The sequence below is a fragment of the Gasterosteus aculeatus genome, chromosome 7 (genome assembly GCF_964276395.1).
Source record: "Gasterosteus aculeatus chromosome 7, fGasAcu3.hap1.1, whole genome shotgun sequence".
Taxonomy (NCBI): domain Eukaryota; kingdom Metazoa; phylum Chordata; class Actinopteri; order Perciformes; family Gasterosteidae; genus Gasterosteus; species Gasterosteus aculeatus.
This window is the reverse complement of record NC_135694.1, coordinates 31,169,334-31,189,042: the sequence shown is the minus strand read 5'-3', so window position 1 is coordinate 31,189,042 and position 19,709 is coordinate 31,169,334. Positions and strand designations below refer to the sequence as shown.

The 19,709-nt window shown below is 49.9% G+C and overlaps 1 protein-coding gene across 1 annotated transcript in view; it reads left to right on the top strand.

Moving 5' to 3' along the window:
• fstl4 (follistatin-like 4) overlaps nt 1-19,709 on the top strand; it is a 92,772-nt gene that overhangs the window by 24,754 nt on the left and 48,309 nt on the right. The window contains exon 4 of the mRNA XM_040181938.2: nt 14,527-14,769. Within this exon, the coding sequence (XP_040037872.2) occupies nt 14,527-14,769 (243 nt within the window). The remainder of the gene's footprint in view (nt 1-14,526; nt 14,770-19,709) is intronic.

Genomic DNA, 19,709 nt, shown 5'->3' with positions numbered 1-19,709 from the left:
TGTAATCAGCAGCAATCACAGGAGCTGATTGAAGATGATGAAGCTCCGTAATGCCACTCGGACCCGGAGGACGAGGCTCTAATGGTCATAATGGCCGGGGGGGCAAAGGGCTTTGAGGGCTTTCTTTCACCGGTAAGATGACAGGAACTGAGGGAATGTGTGAACAGAAGAATGAGGCCCGAAGAACTTCACAGAACACACATCTGCTTTTATTTCATTTCTGAGATCTTATTTGACTCTTTCCATGTTTCTCCTCCACTCTGTCAACGGTTTAGCTTAATAACGCCGGTGATGTTTGGCTCCGCTGGTGCCTGACGGGCGTTTGCCCCGGTAATCACTTTCCCCGCCGATCCTATTTGTACTTCCAGCTCCCGGCGCCGACGCGGCGTTTGCTTACCGCCGGCCGTCACCGTCGGGAGCGCCGAGCGGGAGGAGAGAGCTCCTTCTCTCTCCAAGGAGCACGTCTCTGTGTTCCGCTTTGGCAGCTCAACGAGAGGAACATCACCTGATTCATTCCCAGGTAGCCGTCTGCCCGATACCTGGTTACCGGTGGGCGGGGCTTAGAACCATCACCTGCCTCCCCCCCGAGGGAGAGATGAGGTAGAAAAGGCATCACAACATTCCTTTGAATCGTCTTTTTAACTTTTTCTGGAATATTAAAGCCGACTGAGGTGGTCTTCGATGCGCCGCTAAAGCCCCCCAGGAGAAAAGGTCTGCAGGGTGATAACAGCTTTTATCACTAGTGGGCTGCATTGCTCAGGGACACGCACACTGCAGATGGGGGGGGGTGTTGGCGTTGGTTGGCGTGATCTGGGGGCTCATGAACACACCGGCCTTTATATAGCTGCACAGTTGATGATTAAATTCCATTTGAATCGTATTCATCACGAAGCCGTATGATAAATAAGAAGTGTTTAATCATTCTGAAATGAACACAACATCAAATACAAACTGAATTGACTCGTTGTTCTTTTATTCTCGTACAATTTGATCCAACTCATTTTAATCAAGACTGGATCCAACTCTCGCTGTCGTCCCCAAGATTTATAATCTCGAATCAGCACACGGCAACTCCACCTAATTATGACTAATTATGACTAATTATGACTAATAGGGTGAGAAGAGTCGGAGGACCAAACTGTCTTGTTGTCCACAACAACCTGCCGTTAGTGTGTGTGTAACAGTGTGTAACAGTGTGTAACAGACTCGTACTTCCACCTGAGAGGGAACAAAGCGAACTATGTAATTCAACACCGTCCAGTTCAGTTTGATCTAAAGTTAATGTCATTAAATGTACGATGTTGCCAATATGGGAAAACATTGACGATGCTGAGACGGAGCTTTCTTCTTGCAGCTCTTGCTGAGTGGACCGAAGGCGGCTGATGCTGCGAGGAGAGATGGAATAAAGTGCTCTTCTCAGGCTGACCGTGACATTGATGTGTTAGATGGGGGGGGGGGGTGTGGGGGGCTGTCAGGTCTCTGTTCTCCTGCTCTTAGTGACATCTCACAGGGAAGAGACATGTGGAATAAAAGGGGAAACGGGGCGTTCGTCCACGTATGGATTTAGAATGAGAAGAAGGATGAAGAGGAGGAGGAGGAGGAGGAAGGAACATGTCCATCCCGTTTACTCCTCCTCTCTCCTCGGTAGATGTTCTCTTATTATATCATATTTATTCTTTGATCCGGCTGACAGATGAGAATAAAGCGATTGTCTCCTCTACGGTTAAGGAAGGACTTGAGCATCGGGTCGCTGGTTGAATCCTAAAATATTTCTCGTCATCCACTTTTGTAATGAAGTAAATATCTGTGCTGAATAAGCTAAATATTTGAATTCATTCACCGACATCAGTGGCTGGATGATGAAGCCAGTGACCTTCAACAGCGATCTCATTATATCGCTCTTTCCACCAAAACATTTTTAACATTTTATATTGTACATAAAACCAGAAACGATTGTCTTGTTCTGAAAAAAAGCCCCTTTGTAGGTGTAATTGATTGGGTTAATTTGAGCGAACACCGTGTACAGCAATCCCCTCCGCCATTATGTCCATAATTCAATTAAAACCTATCTGGAATAACACAATAAAGCCATTGAGATCATCCCATTGTGGTCCTCGTGGTCCATAATTAACATCCCTATCTCCTGCCTCGCCTGTTCAAAGGGAGTTAAGGGCAGAAGAAGGCCGCCGGAACTCCATAAAAATGCAAATGTGCGTCACCTGCTTAATGCAAATCACCGCCGAGGTCGACGCGCATCCCGTTCCACCCAAACCTCCTCCTGGAAAACGCTATTGTTTCGTACGGCTTGCTTTAGTTTTCCCTGTTGGGAGAAACTTTGACGTTGCACAGTTGACAAACAACATCCAGTGTACATTTGGTTCAATGACACGTGTTTTTGTGTCCATATTCAACCGATTTTAGGGCCATTTGAACGAGTTATGAGAATGAAATATCTGGTCTGGGATCATCGCATGAGAGTTCAACGTTTACAGCTACAGACAAAGTAATCCCAGCTCACAGGTCCGCTCGCCTCCCACAATGCCGCTGTGCTTTCCCCGCGTCCGAGGGCCACCGGCTGTTCCTTGTTCTCCTCGTACTCCTAACCAGCCGCGCTTCGATTTAACACCGTTTATGGTTCTAATCTTGTTAAAGTCACGGAGCGATCCATCTGCAGCAAAATAAATTACAGAAAAAATGATGTTGTTCACAAATGAAGCACGTAAATCCTTTTTAAACAAAGAGTGTTTGTTTCATTATCTGTGTTTGTGACAAATTCAAACTCCTACTTCTCTATTTTTATTCATTTACTTCCTCCTCTGTCCTTTTCTTATTCTTCTCCTCCTCCTCCTCCGTCTTCATCTTCTACATTAGAGGGGTCTACGGGACTCCGCCCTGATGTGGTTGGCTCCGCCCTGAAGTAGCCTCCCTGCTGGGCTGAAGTCCGGCCCCCTTTTCCGCTTCGCCTGGCGTGTCTCGGTAGACAGCCGAGTAGTCGATGACTCACCCCCTCCTCCCCCTCCTCCACCCATTCTGTTCCCATCAGCCTCCACTCTTTCGGGTAACGGAGCTAATGCTCGCCTAGCAGGGCGCCTCCTCCGCCCGGGCGCCGCATCGCGCCGCACTTCTTCTAACCCCGAATCCTGCTCAATTATTGATGGTGAACAGGGACGGGCTTTGCTCTTAGTGCTCCCCCCAGGGGGGGTGGGGGGGCCGCGCTCATAATATCATCGCCGACCAGACGGCTCGCAGCGGCCCAACCCCCCCTGTGGCTGGGAGGTGGTCTAATGGCGGTCAGCGCGCCCCGGGTCCCTAAATGTTGCACGAACGCAACGCGACACTGAGCGAACCAGCTGTCAGCTGCTTCCCACCTTCGTTAACGACAGAAATCCTCAGTAATATTTCAGCGCTTCAGAGCCATAAACAGCTGAATGATGAAGTGAAGGTGACAGGCGCCGCCCCCCCCCCCCCCTTCCAGTCTGACCACTGCGCTCTCAGCCCCCCGCCATGAAATACATAATCATAATCGCCTCCTTATGGAACGACCTCCTTTCGCTGGTGCTCGAGCTGCTCACTTGACACAACCTGTAACTTTGAGCAACCAGGGTGGACATTTCCAATTCTTCACCAGTGACATTTACTTACTCCCCCTGCTGACGGCGTTCTCTATTCATGTATTCCATCCTTTCTCGCTGCAACCCGAACGTCACATTCTGAAGCGAACGCAGGTCTTTTACAAGCTGTTTTTTTTCCAGCAGACAAACGACAAAACAAGACTGCACAAGAGGTCCATTAGGACATTCCATGAATATTAGATAAACACACTCGGGGTGGGACGTCTCCTCTGCAGGCTTCTGCTGTTTGGGTTCTTTTGTTTGCACGTGTGTGTGTGTCCTTGTGTGTGTGTGTTCCTGAGTCATTTGCTCCATAGCCGTCCCTCATAAGATATTTACAGGGCCCATCTATTATGGATTGTGATCTGATTGAAGCTGAGTGTTCCCGTCTTGCCCCCTGCGTGAACCCCTCACGCGAACACCGGGATCCTTCCAGAAAGCCCACCCAGGATCCTTCTGGCCCGGCTGAGGAGAGGCGTCGGCTCCTCGTGCTTCCCGCCGAGCTCAGGAGGAGCCGGCGTGCTTCAGATGTGGCCCACACCGCCAGGAGGAGGAGGCGTGTCCCTCTTCCTCCTATTTCCCCATTTCTCCAAAACATGCGACCATTTTGATCAAAAAGCCGCCGTATTGCGTCGTGCTTCATGGCGTCGTGCTTCATGGCGTCGTGCTTCATAGCGTCACGCTTCATAGCATGTGCTTCAAAGCGTCGCGTTTCAAAGCGTCGCGCTTCATCGCGTCGCGCTTCATCGCGTCGCGCTTCATCGCGTCGCGCTTCAAAGCGTCACGCTTCAAAGCGTCACGCTTCAAAGCGTCGTGCTTCATAGCCTCGTGCTTCATAGCCTCGTGCTTCATAGCGGCGTGCTTCATAGCGGCGTGCTTCATAGCGCCGTGCTTCATAGCCTCGTGCTTCATCGCCTCGTGCTTCATAGCCTCGTGCTTCATCGCCTCGTGCTTCATAGCCACGTGCTTCATAGCCCCGTGCTTCATAGCCACGTGCTTCATAGCGTCGTGCTTCATAGCCACGTGCTTCATAGCCCCGTGCTTCATAGCCACGTGCTTCATAGCGTCGTGCTTCATAGCCACGTGCTTCATAGCCTCGTGCTTCATAGCGGCGTGCTTCATAGCGCCGTGCTTCATAGCGCCGTGCTTCATAGCCTCGTGCTTCATAGCCACGTGCTTCATAGCCTCGTGCTTCATAGCGCCGTGCTTCATAGCCTCGTGCTTCATCGCCTCGTGCTTCATAGCCTCGTGCTTCATCGCCTCATGCTTCATAGCCACGTGCTTCATAGCCACGTGCTTCATAGCGTCGTGCTTCATAGCCATGTGCTTCATAGCCTCGTGCTTCATAGCGTCGTGCTTCATAGCCTCGTGCTTCATAGCGTCGTGCTTCATAGCCTCGTGCTTCATAGCGTCGTGCTTCATAGCCTCGTGCTTCATAGCCTCGTGCTTCATCGCCTCATGCTTCATAGCCACGTGCTTCATAGCCACGTGCTTCATAGCGTCGTGCTTCATAGCCATGTGCTTCATAGCCTCGTGCTTCATAGCGTCGTGCTTCATAGCCTCGTGCTTCATAGCGTCGTGCTTCATAGCCTCGTGCTTCATAGCGTCGTGCTTCATAGCGTCGTGCTGCATCGCCTCGTGCTTCATAGCGTCTATGATGAGGTCTCATCGATCGGTCTGGATGCCCACGGGAGCACGTGACCTCCGGGTGTCACATCTTCTCTCCCTCTCTTCCTGTCAGCGCATCGCGCCACACACTCGTCAACATGGACAAAACACACACGCGTGTGCGTTGACCGCTCAGTGTCGCTCCCTCGGACGCTCGGCCTTCGTTCATCCCACCAGCTGCTGTCCAGCCGGCCCCCCTGCGCCCCTCTGTCTCCACCTCTGTGTCAAACTCCTCCCACTGCTTGTGTGATTCATCTTGTCCTTCCCTCAGCCAGAGATGCCCTCCGACCTCTGACCCGTGTCCCTCCCTCTACACCCTCGTCTCACCTCCGTGTCCCTCGCCTCCCCGTTCACTCAATTGTCTGCTTCTTTCTTTGTAACTCGGCCGATTTAACGCGGCGCTGTTGTCTTCGGAGGTCAAAGGTCACCGCGCGCCGTCTGGAAGCGAGCGACTCTGATGACCGTGAGATCTTCAGGGTGTTGAAGCCGTCACGCCTGACTCATCTTCTGGTCCTTTGAAATGCCGTCAGAGAGAAGTGCAAAGTGCACTTAGGTTCTAAAATGAGAGACGAGTGTGAAACGTTAAAAGGAAAAATAAAAGTCACATGAAAAACAACAAGTGATTTGGCCTCACTGATAAAAATCACTCATCAATTGAATCACATCTTCACATTCAGGTGGAAAGAAATTAACCCAACCCGAGCTCCTGGGAATCAGGCCACCGACCCGAGGCCAACCAGGTCAAAAGGTCACTCTACGCCCCCCTGTCCCCCGTCCCCCCCCCCGTCCCCCGCCCCCCCCCCCCCGTCTCACCTCACGTCTGCTCTGTCAGCCGAGCAGTGAGCGGACTGACAGCGGCGCTGATGAGATCGTCTCCCCCGTCTCTCTCGGTCGGAGCTATTTTAGACGGCTATTGTTGTGTTTTATTTATTCATTACCCCCCCCCCCCCTCCCCCTCCTCCCCCGCCTCACCCAGAGTCCCAGAGTCTAAAATGGGCTTTTTTACTCCTGTTTTAAATCCACCTTTTTTTCTCTTATTGAAAAATGCTCATTGGGTCCCTTCCATTTAGACATCAGACCTGTCAGTCGTAATGGGGGGGGTGGAGAGGGGGGGGCAGGGGGGGGTAAATTCTTCTGGTCCTTTCTCTCCTCACGTCTGGTCGTCAGGTGTCACTGACCGTCGCTCGTTCTCTGAGTCCCACGAACGTACGTTGTGTGTCTGTGGTCGCACAAAACACGTTGTTGTTACTCAATAACTGAACATTTACTTGCTCAATGCGTCACACGCACAAGGGACTCGACGTGGATCATTAGGAGCTTATTTTACTTTTAGAAGAAATGCTTTTGAGCTGAACTGTGAAAAGGTTTTTAAAGATTTAAAGACATGTTTTTTTTCTTTCCAAAAATAGTGAATCGGGCGGATTTGCGTCAGCTGTTGTGCGGCGAACAGACTTGATGTCGCTGTAAGCGCCGCGTGGATCAGAACAAGTGGACGTTCGTCACCGCCACATTCTGTCAGCAGTGTTTCCTACTTTCGTCTTACTGAAATATTACAAAAGAAGCCGACGGCAGAAACAATTTATACGTCTTTATTCGCCGAAGGCCTTCGCACGACACACACAAAGCATCGATTCTCCTCCAGGGAGCTTGAACATCTTCCTCCGAGGATGTTTTTTCGGATTTTGCCGATTTTCTCCGGCTGATTGAGAAAGTGCACGAGACTGGAAGGTGGGCGTGTCGTGGTCGGCGCCGTGGACGCCGTGTGGAGGGATGAACGCCGTCCTGCTGCGACATGACATCATTCTCACTCTCCACTTTGAGCCTCCTGTCCAACTTTGAGATTCTTTTTAATCTAAATGGATTTCAGACCTTTTTTTCAGCTATTTATCTACAAATGTTCCATGAAGTGATGAGCTGTTCAGTACGTGCAGCCCCCCCCTCAGCCTCCTCCTCCTCCGTCATTCCACATGTCTGTTATTGTCTAGTCTGGGACCCCCGTGTCACCACGACCTCTCAGCGAGTCCTTTCAAAGGACGCCCACATTTAATCAAACCTCAGCATCACGCTGCTTATCTGCCGCGAAGCCGCGGAACGTCACTTCTCCCTTCACTTCCCCCGGAATCTGGCCGATGTTCTTCCCTTTATGTCAGAACAAGGGGGAAAAAACGACCTCTGGAAAACCCAGAAGGTGCAATCTGGAACGAGTCGGCTGCTCCTGTTGCTTTAATAACTGACTGGATGCTCTGGTTTAAAGCTGCTTCAGCCACCGCGTCTCTGCCTCGGCTGCGCTACTTGATTTCCACAGACACAATCGCCTCTTTTCCTGACCTGACGCATTGGGACACACTCAGAGATCGGAGGCGGGGGAATACCGACGCGCCGTAGATTGTATCCATTGCTTTGCAAAACCCTAAACTCAGTTTCACGCGGCAGCATGAATCCGCTCCTAATTGGATCAGTTGGTTGACGCTTCCTGCGGCACGAGGCCTGACTCACCGTTCATGTCATTGGATCTGTTCCTCCTCTTACGCGTGCGCCGTTAAAGCGGACGGATGTGCGTGACTTCGGCTTAATTCTTTACAGTTTGTGTGTTTTCAGCGTGCTGGTGGTTAGAAAGTCACATTTCTCCCCGAAGCCGCCGCTTTAAATACGACCACACGAGCGCGTGAAGTCGATGCGCCACACATTGGTCACAATGAGCTAAGTGCTAACAAGCACGAGTCCCTGGTGTCTGCATGTATCAGGAGGAACACACCAACGAGGAGTATGTGCAGCAGGCAGATGTGGTTGAAAGTGTATTCGTTGCGTATAGATGCACACACAATGGCTTCCAGGTGTTTAGGTGGCAAGCTGGAGATGAGCTGGAATGCACGCCGGGTTCCGTGGGGGCCGTGCCAGCAAATCATTTAACCACGGTGACGTATCGCCATCAACCACGGGGCGGATGTTGGAATTTCATAGCCGCTGTGCGATTGTCATTGAGTGACTGCGGCGAAGTCCTTTCTAATGAAGCGACCTGGCGCCCGCGCTGGAGGTGACGTGTTAACTGCAGCTCAACGCTTCTGTCCGTCTGCACCTCCGAGGCTCATTACAGGGAACCAAATGAGTGTAAGAACGTAATGAAAGTCCTCCGCTGAAAGGATCCAGATAATCGAACACGCGCTGACGCACAACTCAAACGCTGCTGTTTAAGCGTTAAAGCTCCTGCTGCTGAGGAATGAAGCCAGTAGAGAACGTCAGAGGCCTCCAGTGGCCACATGGGGCAGAATCCACAACCACCGACAGCAGCGTTCAGGCAACAACTTGTACGCTGGTGCAAAAACAGCTGCACTCATTTGTCTCCTTCATTTCGACGGTTAAAGCGTTAGAAAGCCTCCACATTGAGCTTCAGAAGCTTCTTCAGGAGACTACATCCGTATTTGGAGGCCATTAGTCGCCTGGGCCGTGGGGGCGCGGCTCGGTTCTCCCGTGGCCCTGCAGGGAGGGGGGGCGGTGTTCTGCAGAGAGACCAGGTGGTGCTGAGGGTGGATGGGAGGGACCTCATTGACGAACAACCGTCTAAGAAGGGAGAAATTGCATCGCTCGGCGAAGGGAACAGAAACACTCGTGCGTCCGTCCGTCCCACGCGGACACTCGTGGACACGCAAACACGCAGGGACATTTGATGCAGATGTTACGCCTCCCGAGGACACAGCAGGGACGTTTGCATGTGTCCTCCACAGACAGGACGATCCCCCACACTCACGCGCTCGCTCAAACCTGCTGCTAACATGCTAACGCGGCAGTACGTAACAGCGCGTGTAAACCATAGCAACTAATAACCGCGTGACCATGTGACCCGTAATCAATACAACGTGTGAACGAGAAACATCCAACCGGGGACCAACAGGTGTCCTCCTGCAGGGCGGCCGTGGTCGCTGACCTTTCGTCTCATCCATCACTAACAAAAGACGTCCTCCTGTGTGAGGGGGGGGCCCGGGCGGCGGGCGGGGGGGGGGGGGGCAGCTAGCTCCACCAGCCTGCTCTTTCAGAGGAGCCGAGCCGCTGTAGGCTGGTATTGATCCTCTGATCCCGCCTATCAGCCGGATGAGCCCGGTGACATTTGAGTATCGCCGCTCTGCGAAGGCCGAGTCAGCGCCGCCCCCCCCCCCCCCCCCCCCCCCCCCCCCCCCCCCCGCCAGCTGAAATCCTCTTTCATCCATTCTTATACATTCTCACTGCTAATGGGCATTATTCCCTCAGTTGGCTGCCTTTGTCCTTTCCTGCCTTTTTTCCCTGTTCTTTCCTTATTCTCATTTTATGTCTCATTATTTAACTCAGTTAACCACTTCCTGCTTTACCCGGCTGACCCTCCTCCGCCTCCCTACGGTTCATTTCTTCAACAAACCGTAATTCCGTTATTCTGATTTTAACGGGAGCCTCCTGTGAACAGAAGCATCAGCTTCTTTCCTCCTTCATCCTCCTTCATCCGCTCAGCGTCCGATCCATTCGATCACCTGTAGACGCCGCTGGCCGACCCGCCGTTAGAGGGAGGTTGGCGGGGTAATGGGTTTATATTAAGAGCAATTATCTTACAAAGTTACTCACTGAATAAATTACAGGATCCCCTGTGGAGGAGAATTCTGTCCATTTTCGTATTCATTTTTTTCACACTTTTTGAACAGAAAGTCAAATTGGCAAATTAACGGTTCTGATTCAGATTTTTTTTTCAGCAATAAACAGTAAATGTGGAGGTAATTAGCTCAAAAAGGGGCTGCAGTGTAAAATTTCACTAATATTAATAATACACAAAGACGATGTCTCCTCTCCAGAAAAGAGACTTAAAACAGTCCACTTGTCCTTCCTGACATTCATTGTGTGAGCTTTGCTGTTTGGTTCCTCTTCCAGTTACAATGCACTAATAAGTACACTAACACGAGTACTTAGTTACACGAATAAACACATGGTTCATTCCTCGTATTGTGCGTGTAGCTCATCGCGTGAGGCCTCGTCCACAGGGGGGCCGCTGTTGTCTCTGAATCTGTGGGATCGGCGGCCGTGAAGAAGCTTTTCCTGCACAAACCAGCCGATTCTGTTGGGAGACGCGAGACGAGCGTCTCACAAACGCATGAAGCGCTGAATGTCGCGCAGCGATTGTGTGTTTTTGTGTCGCTGCGGGCGGCGAGTCCCACGACGAACGCTCTTCTAGTCCAATTAGCTCCTCTTGGTCCCTCCCGGGCCCTCTGAGGAGCACGTATCTAAAACAACAACCCCCCGTCCCCTCCGAGGGGCAGATTGAAGACAAAATGAATACAAGTTTGTTGTGATCGCCTTTAAACGTTGAAGCCTCGGGTTTAAATACGCCACATTTTAGTTGCTAAATAGAGGAAGAGGCTAAAACGTGAGCGCCTTCTTCAAGAGAGAAGCGACACATATCGACCCGTGTGTGTGTCTGTGTGCCCTGCAGAGGGCTCGTGTGCATGCAGATTGTGTGTGTATGTGTGTGTGTGTGTATGTGTGCCCTGCAGAGGGCTTGTGTGCATGCAGATTGTGTGTGTGTGCCCTGCAGAGGGCTCGTGTGCATGCAGATTGTGTGTGTGTGTCTGTGCCTTGCAGAGGGCTTGTGTGCATGCAGATTGTGTGTGTGTGTGTGTGTGTGTGTGTCTGTGCCCTGCAGAGGGCTTGTATGCATGCAGGTTGTGTGCGTGTGTGTGTGTGTCTGTGCCCTGCAGTGGGCTTGTGTGCATGCAGATTGTGTGCGTGTGTGTGTGTGTCTGTGCCCTGCAGTGGGCTTGTGTGCATGCAGATTGTGTGCGTGTGTGTGTCTGTGCCCTGCAGTGGGCTTGTGTGCATGCAGATTGTGTGTGTGTGCTTGTGTGTGTGTCTGTGCCCTGCAGTGGGCTTGTGTGCATGCAGATTGTGTGTGTGTGTCTGTGCCCTGCAGAGGGATTGTGTGCATGCAGATTGCGTATGTGTGTGTGTGTCTGTGTGCGCTGGGCTTGTGCACATTGTGTACCTCGCTGGATTTTAAACTTTTAGTTGGACATTTCCCCCCGAAGACACAAGCACAGCGAAACAAAGAGTGGAGAAAAGACGCAGAGGACGCTGAATACAAAGACAGACACGCGGCGGTCGATAAGCGGCCTGCGGCTCGCCGGCGAGGATCACCGGACGCCACGTTGAGCCTCTTCAGCCTCGACGTGGGACTCGGCTAAATGTCAGCCGGCTGGCGCTTTGTGGACGGGAATCAGGCGCCATTGTCTGTGTTGTTTGGGACGGCTGCTGTTCATGTAGTCTTTTCTCTGAGCAAAATGGGAGAGGGCAAGACGGGGGGAGGAAAGTGTGGGGGGGGGGGCTAAGCGTTTAATCTCCTGCGGCGCGAAAACACAAACCGCCTTGTAATCGTCCGACCTTGACACCGGCAGCAAGGTCACGAGGGAGCCGGCGCGCTTCGCGTTTCCCACGGACGCTTCGCCCAGACGCAAAGGAGCATTATTGGGATGGACGGAGAGGGATATCGAGTCCGTCTCCCTCCCTCCTCCACCCGCCAGCACCTCCTCCTCCTGCTCCTGCTTCTCCAGCACATCTGGGACTGATGAGGAAGTCAGCAATGGTCTGAAGTTAAACATCATAGAGGGAACTCTGCTAATTACAAGACTTTATTTTGTATCCAAGCGAATTTGTTTAGTTCTCAGAGAGGATGATTCGCTCCAGAGGCTGCGTGGCCGGGTGAATGCCTCATTGCTCAGGAAGAAAACAAAGAGAACCAAACATTTAACATGGGAATAACATTTAAATGGAGAGAAAAATATGATTTTTTTTGCCTGCTTTCAAAACTAAACAGAAATAGCGAACAATGAGCTAATTGTTTCTCTTCTTAGTATCTGTATGTTGGGATTCACACACTGAGTGCGCTCATGTATTAATGCTGTGCGTGTGTGTGTGTGTGTGTGGCTCTGTGCGTCGGCCCTTGTGTCAGCTTCATGTAATTAAGGTCCTTTGTCCTCACGTCGCCTCCAGGCTTGAATATGCTGTGAGTGGAGATATGATTCTGCAGGCCCATTTAATGTCTGTTTACCCCTGTTGGATTATAATGAACTGGGCTCTGTGAACAAAGCCTCCTCAGCATCTTATCAACACAAAGTTCCTTCTGGATGTGCATCCATCTCTCGTAGCGGTTAAACAGCCTTCACAATGTCCCATAACACAGATGTAATGTTACACACCTGGACTTTAGATTCAGTAGTGTGCCTTTATTTATTTATCTGTACGAATTATGATTGTATTTTCCCCGTTTTATGTTGCTGTTTTCCCTCCGTCTGACGTTGAGTTAATTCGCGCAGTGCGTCTGGTTTCTCCTTTTATATTCATCCTGGTTTCCATGGCAAATAGCACAGCTTGTTAACATCAAAGGTAGAAAAGAAAAAAGGCAGAACCAGTGCTTGAGATCTCACAAGATGAAACAGTGCTAAAAACCCAACGGGGTCATTGAAGGGTGAAGCTTTGCTTTTACTCCAAAACTTTGTATGTGATTTTATAACGGTACTTCAACTGTGCAGACCGGCATTAACCCCCGATTCTCAAAGGTCACTGCTGCAGATCCTTGAACCTGCATTCTCTGTAGTGACCAGCAGGGGGCGACTCCTCTGCTCCCATAGACGTCTATGAGGAAATGACTCTACTTCTCTGTAGTGACCAGCAGGGGGCGACTCCTCTGCTCCCATAGACGTCTATGAGGAAATGACTCTACTTCTCTGTAGTGACCAGCAGGGGGCGACTCCTCTGCTCCCATAGACGTCTATGAGGAAATGACTCTACTTCTCTGTAGTGACCAGCAGGGGGCGACTCCTCTGCTCCCATAGACTTCTATGAGGAAATGACTCTACTTCTCTGTAGTGACCAGCAGGGGGCGACTCCTCTGCTCCCATAGACGTCTATGAGGAAATGACTCTACTTCTCTGTAGTGACCAGCAGGGGGCGACTCCTCTGCTCCCATAGACGTCTATGAGGAAATGACTCTACTTCTCTGTAGTGACCAGCAGGGGGCGACTCCTCTGCTCCCATAGACTTCTATGAGGAAATGACTCTACTTCTCTGTAGTGACCAGCAGGGGGCGACTCCTCTGCTCCCATAGACGTCTATGAGGAAATGACTCTACTTCCCTCTTGATTTATTCCCTCAGTAAACATTGTAAACATGAGTTTATGGTCTCAATCTTAAGAGTAAAACAGACACTAGGGCGGGGCTAACTTGTGACTGACAGGTTGCGGTCCAAGGTCACATGGTTGCAAAAAGTCGAGGTGAGAAATCGGTCAGACTCCTGGAGTCGTGGAGATCAAACCGAGGTGGATGTCTGGCTGGATCAGCAGCTTCTGGGCTGAGAGATTCAATTGGGGGGGGGAGGGTGGGGGGTGATGATGGATATGCTGTCATGTGTGTGAGGGGCTGGAGCTGTGTGAAGAGGGTGAACTCTGTGTGTGTGTGTGTGTGTGTGTGTGTGTGTGTGTGTGTGTGTGTGTGTGTGTGTGTGTGTGTGTGTGTGTGTGTGTGTGTGTGTGAGGGAGGGCTTGAGGAGGTGAGGCGGAAGGTGAGAGCGCCGCGTTCACCCTCTGTGCACGCTGAGGTGTGCACGTCTTGTGTCTCGTTTGTGTTGTGCGACCGAGGAGTGTTAACGAGGACACCTGGCTGTTTGCTTCACAGGTTTCATTTCCAAAAAAAGGCCTCTCCTCGTTAGCACCGTCGCACGGCGTTGATCAGGGCCGGAGGTGTTTGGCGTGAGATGCTTTTCTATTCCTGATGCAATTCATCTTGTTACTGAAATGTTTCCTTCCTTCTTATTTTGTGAGTGTTTATGACTGTTGGAGTTCCATAGAACAGTGGTCTATCTGTGAAAACATGATTATAGGTTTGCTGCAGAATGAAATGGTCATCCTCACTGACAACGGGCACACTGTTCAATGTGTTTGAGGGGAGCAGCTGTTGCGCTTGGCAGGAGAGGAAGGAGAGGTTCTGCCAGTCTGAGTAGGGATGTTATAATGAATCAGCTTATGCGGAGCACTGCCAACCACTGGGTCACAACAACGAGTCCAATGAGTCCTACTTGTTGGTCTTTGTTACTTTCTAAAAGACGGAGACGTCAATTTTATGTATAATGATTTCATTTTCACTTTCGGCAACGAAGGATGAAGTCTCCTTTCCATCAGAGTGAACTCCCATACTCTTGTTGGGACACTGAGTAAAACACTTTCCCTCCCTCTCTCTCTTCCAGCCCCTTCCGACCCGGACGGGGGTCCCTGCCGCAGGACGTACTGCGGCCGGGGGCGGCAGTGCGTTCTGATGCCGGAAACCGGCCGCGCCGAGTGCGTCTGCCAGGAGAAGTGTCGGCCCTCCTTCGTGCCGGTGTGCGGCTCGGACGGGCGCTTCTACGAGAACCACTGCGAGGTTTACCGCACCGCCTGCCTGCAGAGGAGACGCATCTACGTGGTGCACAGCAAGGACTGCTTCTTCAAAGGTACCGCCAGCAGCACACAGTGGCAGCAGGTTGGCTGAAAAAATACACACTTAAGTTAAAAAATTGCTACATGGTTTTTAGTCAAACATGTTTTCACCTCTGTTGAGAGCCTGGAGGTCTGACAAGTCCTGTTGTCGGATCTGTGCATAGAGCGAGGTACCAGACCGGGGTATCAGACTGAGGTACAAGACCGAGGTAGCAGACAGGGGTATCAGACCGAGGTACCAGACCGGGGTATCAGACTGAGGTACAAGACCGAGGTAGCAGACAGGGGTATCAGACCGAGGTACCAGACTGGGGTATCAGACCGAGGTACAAGACCGAGGTAGCAGACAGGGGTATCAGACCGAGGTACCAGACCGGGGTATCAGACCGGGGTATCAGACCGAGGTACCAGACCGAGGTAGCAGACAGGGGTACCAGACTGGGGTACTAGATTGAGGTAGGAGACAAGGGTACCAGACCGAGGTACCAGACCGGGGTACAAGATTGAGGTAGCAGACTGAGGTAGCAGATCGAGGTAGCAGACTGAGGTACCAGACCGGGGTACCAGACCAAGGTAACAGACCCAGATCGAGGTACCAGACCGAGGTACCAGACCAGGGGGACTTTAGGGGAAGTTGCCCCTAAAATGCTGTTCTGACACCTGTGGAAGAACAGGAAGAGTTTGTCTTTCTTGGTTCCGCTGTGGCTCGAGGTCCAGTTTGTCTGTGAGACCTCGGCTGGTCGCTGACATCAGGCACCACGTTTCTTCTAAATCAGTTCAGAGCAGCAATCTAAACGAGGTGTGTTTCATCGAGGAGGTAAACACAGCTTTTAGTGGGTACCATGTGTACTGTGTGTACCATGTGTACCGTGTGTACTGTGTGTACTGTGAGTACCGTGTGTACTATGTGTACCATGTGTACCGTGTGTACTGTGTGTACTGTGAGTACCGTGTGTACTGTGTGTACCGTGTGTACCGTGTGTACTGTTTGTACCTGCTGGCATCTCCTCCTCTTTGAATTGAGCTTTTCCAGGTCAGACTTGTCTCTAAAACACTTCCTAATCCCTCGGGGTGTGCATGTTAAAACAGAAAGCAAGAGCCGTAGGTATTTAGAGTGCTCGCTTTCATGTCGACACACACACACACACACACACACACACACACGGCGGCGTGTTGAGTGGTATCACGTCAGCGAGCGAAGGATTCCTGGCACACTCGGCCATGCATAGCTAATCCACATTAGGGATGTTCAGTCGGCACATTAGGCTTAAACTGGAGACGTCTGGATGCAAAAGGTTGGAAACCAGTCAGATGTCACGGGAATCACACACGTGTGTGTGTGTGTGTGTGTTAATGGTAAGTCATTATTGCACCTGGCATACAAAGACTTGACTGTAAAGCACGTCTCACCGCGCGGTCTTTATAAATGATTAATTATTGCAGGGATTGTTGCAGCGAACATGATCCGCACTGTTCAATAATAAGCAGAAAATTATTATTTGACACTTTTTAAAATCTAGTCTGACGAATTCACTACACAGCTTTGTTGCAGAAGTCACACCGATTATTGGTGTTTTCACATTAAACCATATAAATCATTGTTCATAGCATCCAGCCGTGAATTGATTGATTGATGATCGGGGTCGATGGATCGTTACGCCCAATACGTCACATGATAACTAGTTCATCTATTTTCCGTGCACTGACATCACTCACCGTAATACATTGTTGTTCTACGGAAAAACCGAGTGAAGAGTCGATGAAACTACTTTTCAGCCCCTTGTCAACACGTTGATTGATTTTTCTCTTCTGTTTGTTTTGATTACAGTCTTTCTGGCCCATTTTTGAGCCCAGAGCGTTTTAACTGCTCGATGGTGAAACATTTTTTACTCCCCGTCTGAGAACCACACCCTCGTAGAGAGTAAATGGATCCATGGTGTCCCTCCAGCTGTGCGTTAGGCATCTTTTGCCCTTTTTTGGGTCTTTTTACTGGAAGGAAATCCCAGTGTGGCTTGAAAATGACATTTTTTTAACTTAAATGTTTTAATAATTCAACAATTGAAAACAAATGAAAAGTTGGAAACAAATTCAACTTGTTTAACCACAATGTTCCAGAGTCCAATATATGCATTACATCCGCTTTGCATGATTCTTATTTGTATTACCTTTTTAGACGTGTAATCCGTCAGTGACACATTTACATGCAAAGCGTTTGGCGGTTACTTTAATCCGTGTTGATTTAACACACGAGTGCACATATTACAATTAGAATACCGATGGGAGCAAAGAGAGGCTAATAAAACGTGTCAGAGAGGACGCAGGAGACCCGACGAACGGCTTTTCACTAATAAACATGTTCAATAAGTGAAATCCTTCTGCTTCGTCCCCACATCTCCTCGAGGATGGAAAAACGATAAACTGCTTACTTAGTTATTTGACCCCGAATAGCTTCCAAAGGGGCACATTGTCCATAAAACAGGAGAGCGAGCTGCACTCAGACTTAATAACACATTTAGATTCTAAGTGCTAACCGCGATAAAAGGGCTTTTACTTTGACGAGGTCGGGGTGTTTTTGACACCACAGAAATGACATCACATCACAAAATAATTGATGCCATCAAAATACTTTTTAATTCACTTCTCCCACTTTGAGAAGGCTGATTTTGGGATTTTGATGAAATTGAGTTGTCTTTGTGTGTTTGGTGAAGTGAAGTTGTTGGTCCACACTGGAGCAGAGTGACGTTGTGCATCTGCTCATTAGTGAGCTGTGCTAATTGGAGACATGAGGATCACCAGATGTGTCACTCAGGACCTCGATGCTCCTGGACCCTCTGATGAGGAGACCAAACGGACATCTGTTTCCCTTCAGTGGTGGGGGAGGGGGGGGGGGGGGGGGGGGGGTAGGTTTAGCTTTATTTCTTAATGCGTTATAGAATATATATACTTATATGAGTGAAGTGATCAAATGTACGCCAGGCATTCATATTAAAGGCAATGTTAAAGAATTCAAGTGGGTCAAATGTGGCCTGAAGACATAATTGGTGAACAAAACATCTGAAATAGAAATTGTGCAAATATGAAAACCTCCTGCTTCCCACCTCTTGGTTCCAAACCAGTTTTTTGGAAGGAATTTAACTAATCAATCAGCAAATTAATCAGCATATGTTCTGATAATGGAACAATCCTTCAAGTAAAAGTCAAAATGGTTTCACTTCCTTTAAAGTGAAGATTTGCTGCTCTCGAAAGCTTTTTCATTATTATATATTATAAGTATTTATTTCTATTACTAGATCATAGCTTGGTGTGTTGCACCCAAGATGTTGGAGTGTGTTTGGAGTTCCCCTTGGGAATTTCAAACACACGTAGAAAATAAGTAAATAATAATTATTATCTATTGATAAATAATTGAGATCTATTTCTTGATGATCATTTGCGACGCTACAGCCTCATGAGGCGGATCCCCAGAGACACATTTCACTGACGCTCACAGTGGAACTAAACTGTTGACCGATGGATCAGAAGTTGCCATGACAACTCTGTTGGGTTAATGAGCAGTAGGGCCGGACTGGGCTACTGGTGCCCCTTTTCCACCAAGGCAGAACTGGTCCTAGTTGGGAGCCAGAGCCTAGTTTCAAATGGGTTCTTTGGTTCTCCACCACCAAAGCACCAGCTCCCAACCAGTAAAAGTGCTTCTTAAGTAGCACCGTTTACGTCAGCGGCTGGGGGCGGGGTTACCGTGACCAACAAGACGAGAGAAACTTTCTGATCCGCCATTTTTCGATAGCAGCTAATCGAGCTAACAACAACACAATGGACGCTACTAGGCAAAAAGGCGCGAACACGTTTAATCCGCCGTGTTCGGACGTTGATGTCGCTCCGCAAAGCCATGAACATCAATAGCAAAGCAACGTCCGCCATTGTTGACGATGAGTTTGTGTTTGGCGCCGCCGCGCTAACGTTGCTGGGAAAGATGAGACGTAACTGTGACGTAGGACTTGGCTCTGCGCTCAGTGCGCCGGCTCTTTAGCCGGTGGAAAAGCAAACCGGTTCTTTGGAGGCTCGTCAGTTGAAGCATCTCCGAACCGGCTCTAGCTCTGGCTCCGAACCAGCACCTGGTTCTCGTTGGTGGAAAAGGGGAATAGGTGTTACACACACACACACACACACACACACACCCTCCAGGCTTCCCCCTGACAGCCCTGTATTTGTTACGTCGGGTTTATTAACGAGCGGTCCAGCTTCCGTCCCTCATTAAGCAGATTCCCTCCCCGTGGACTCGCGGCGGTGGAACGGATGTCCTGTCCCAGATAAAGACGTCCCCTGGTCCAGCTCCGGTCCCCCGTCTCATAAACATCACTTTCCCCCGTGAAAATAGAAAGTGCCCTTTGTCCCCGGCCCCCTGCTGCTAGGGACATTCTCAAGGATAGTGCAGCTGAGTTCCAGTGTGGTCCCATACTGAGATATCTAATGTTGACGTGATGACTTGAAACACATCCAACCAATATTTCCAAAGAATGGGGACGTTCTGACACACCAGGAAGGCCTACAAATCTAAAGAGAACATAACTATTATCGGTCGCCATGTTTTTAAGTCGTGCAACTCAAATTTAAACAACCATCAAGTTCAGTGTTTCCCAAACCTGCTGTGCACCTGTGCGACCCCGCCTGACGGCAAGCTCTGCAGAGGGAGTAATAAGGGAGTTTTAAAGCTGCATTCTGTGTAGTGACCAGCAGGGGGCGACTCCTCTGCTCCCATAGACGTCTATGAGGAAATGACTCTACTTCTCTCTTGATTTATTCCCTCAGTAAACATTGTAAACATGAGTTTATGGTCTCAGTCTCTAGTTTCAAGTCTTCTTCAATACAGCATGACGTTCATTTAGTGAATGATGGTTTATTTAGAGTCAAACAGACCAAACTAAGGTGTGCTATCACCATGACTACGTCCATTTCT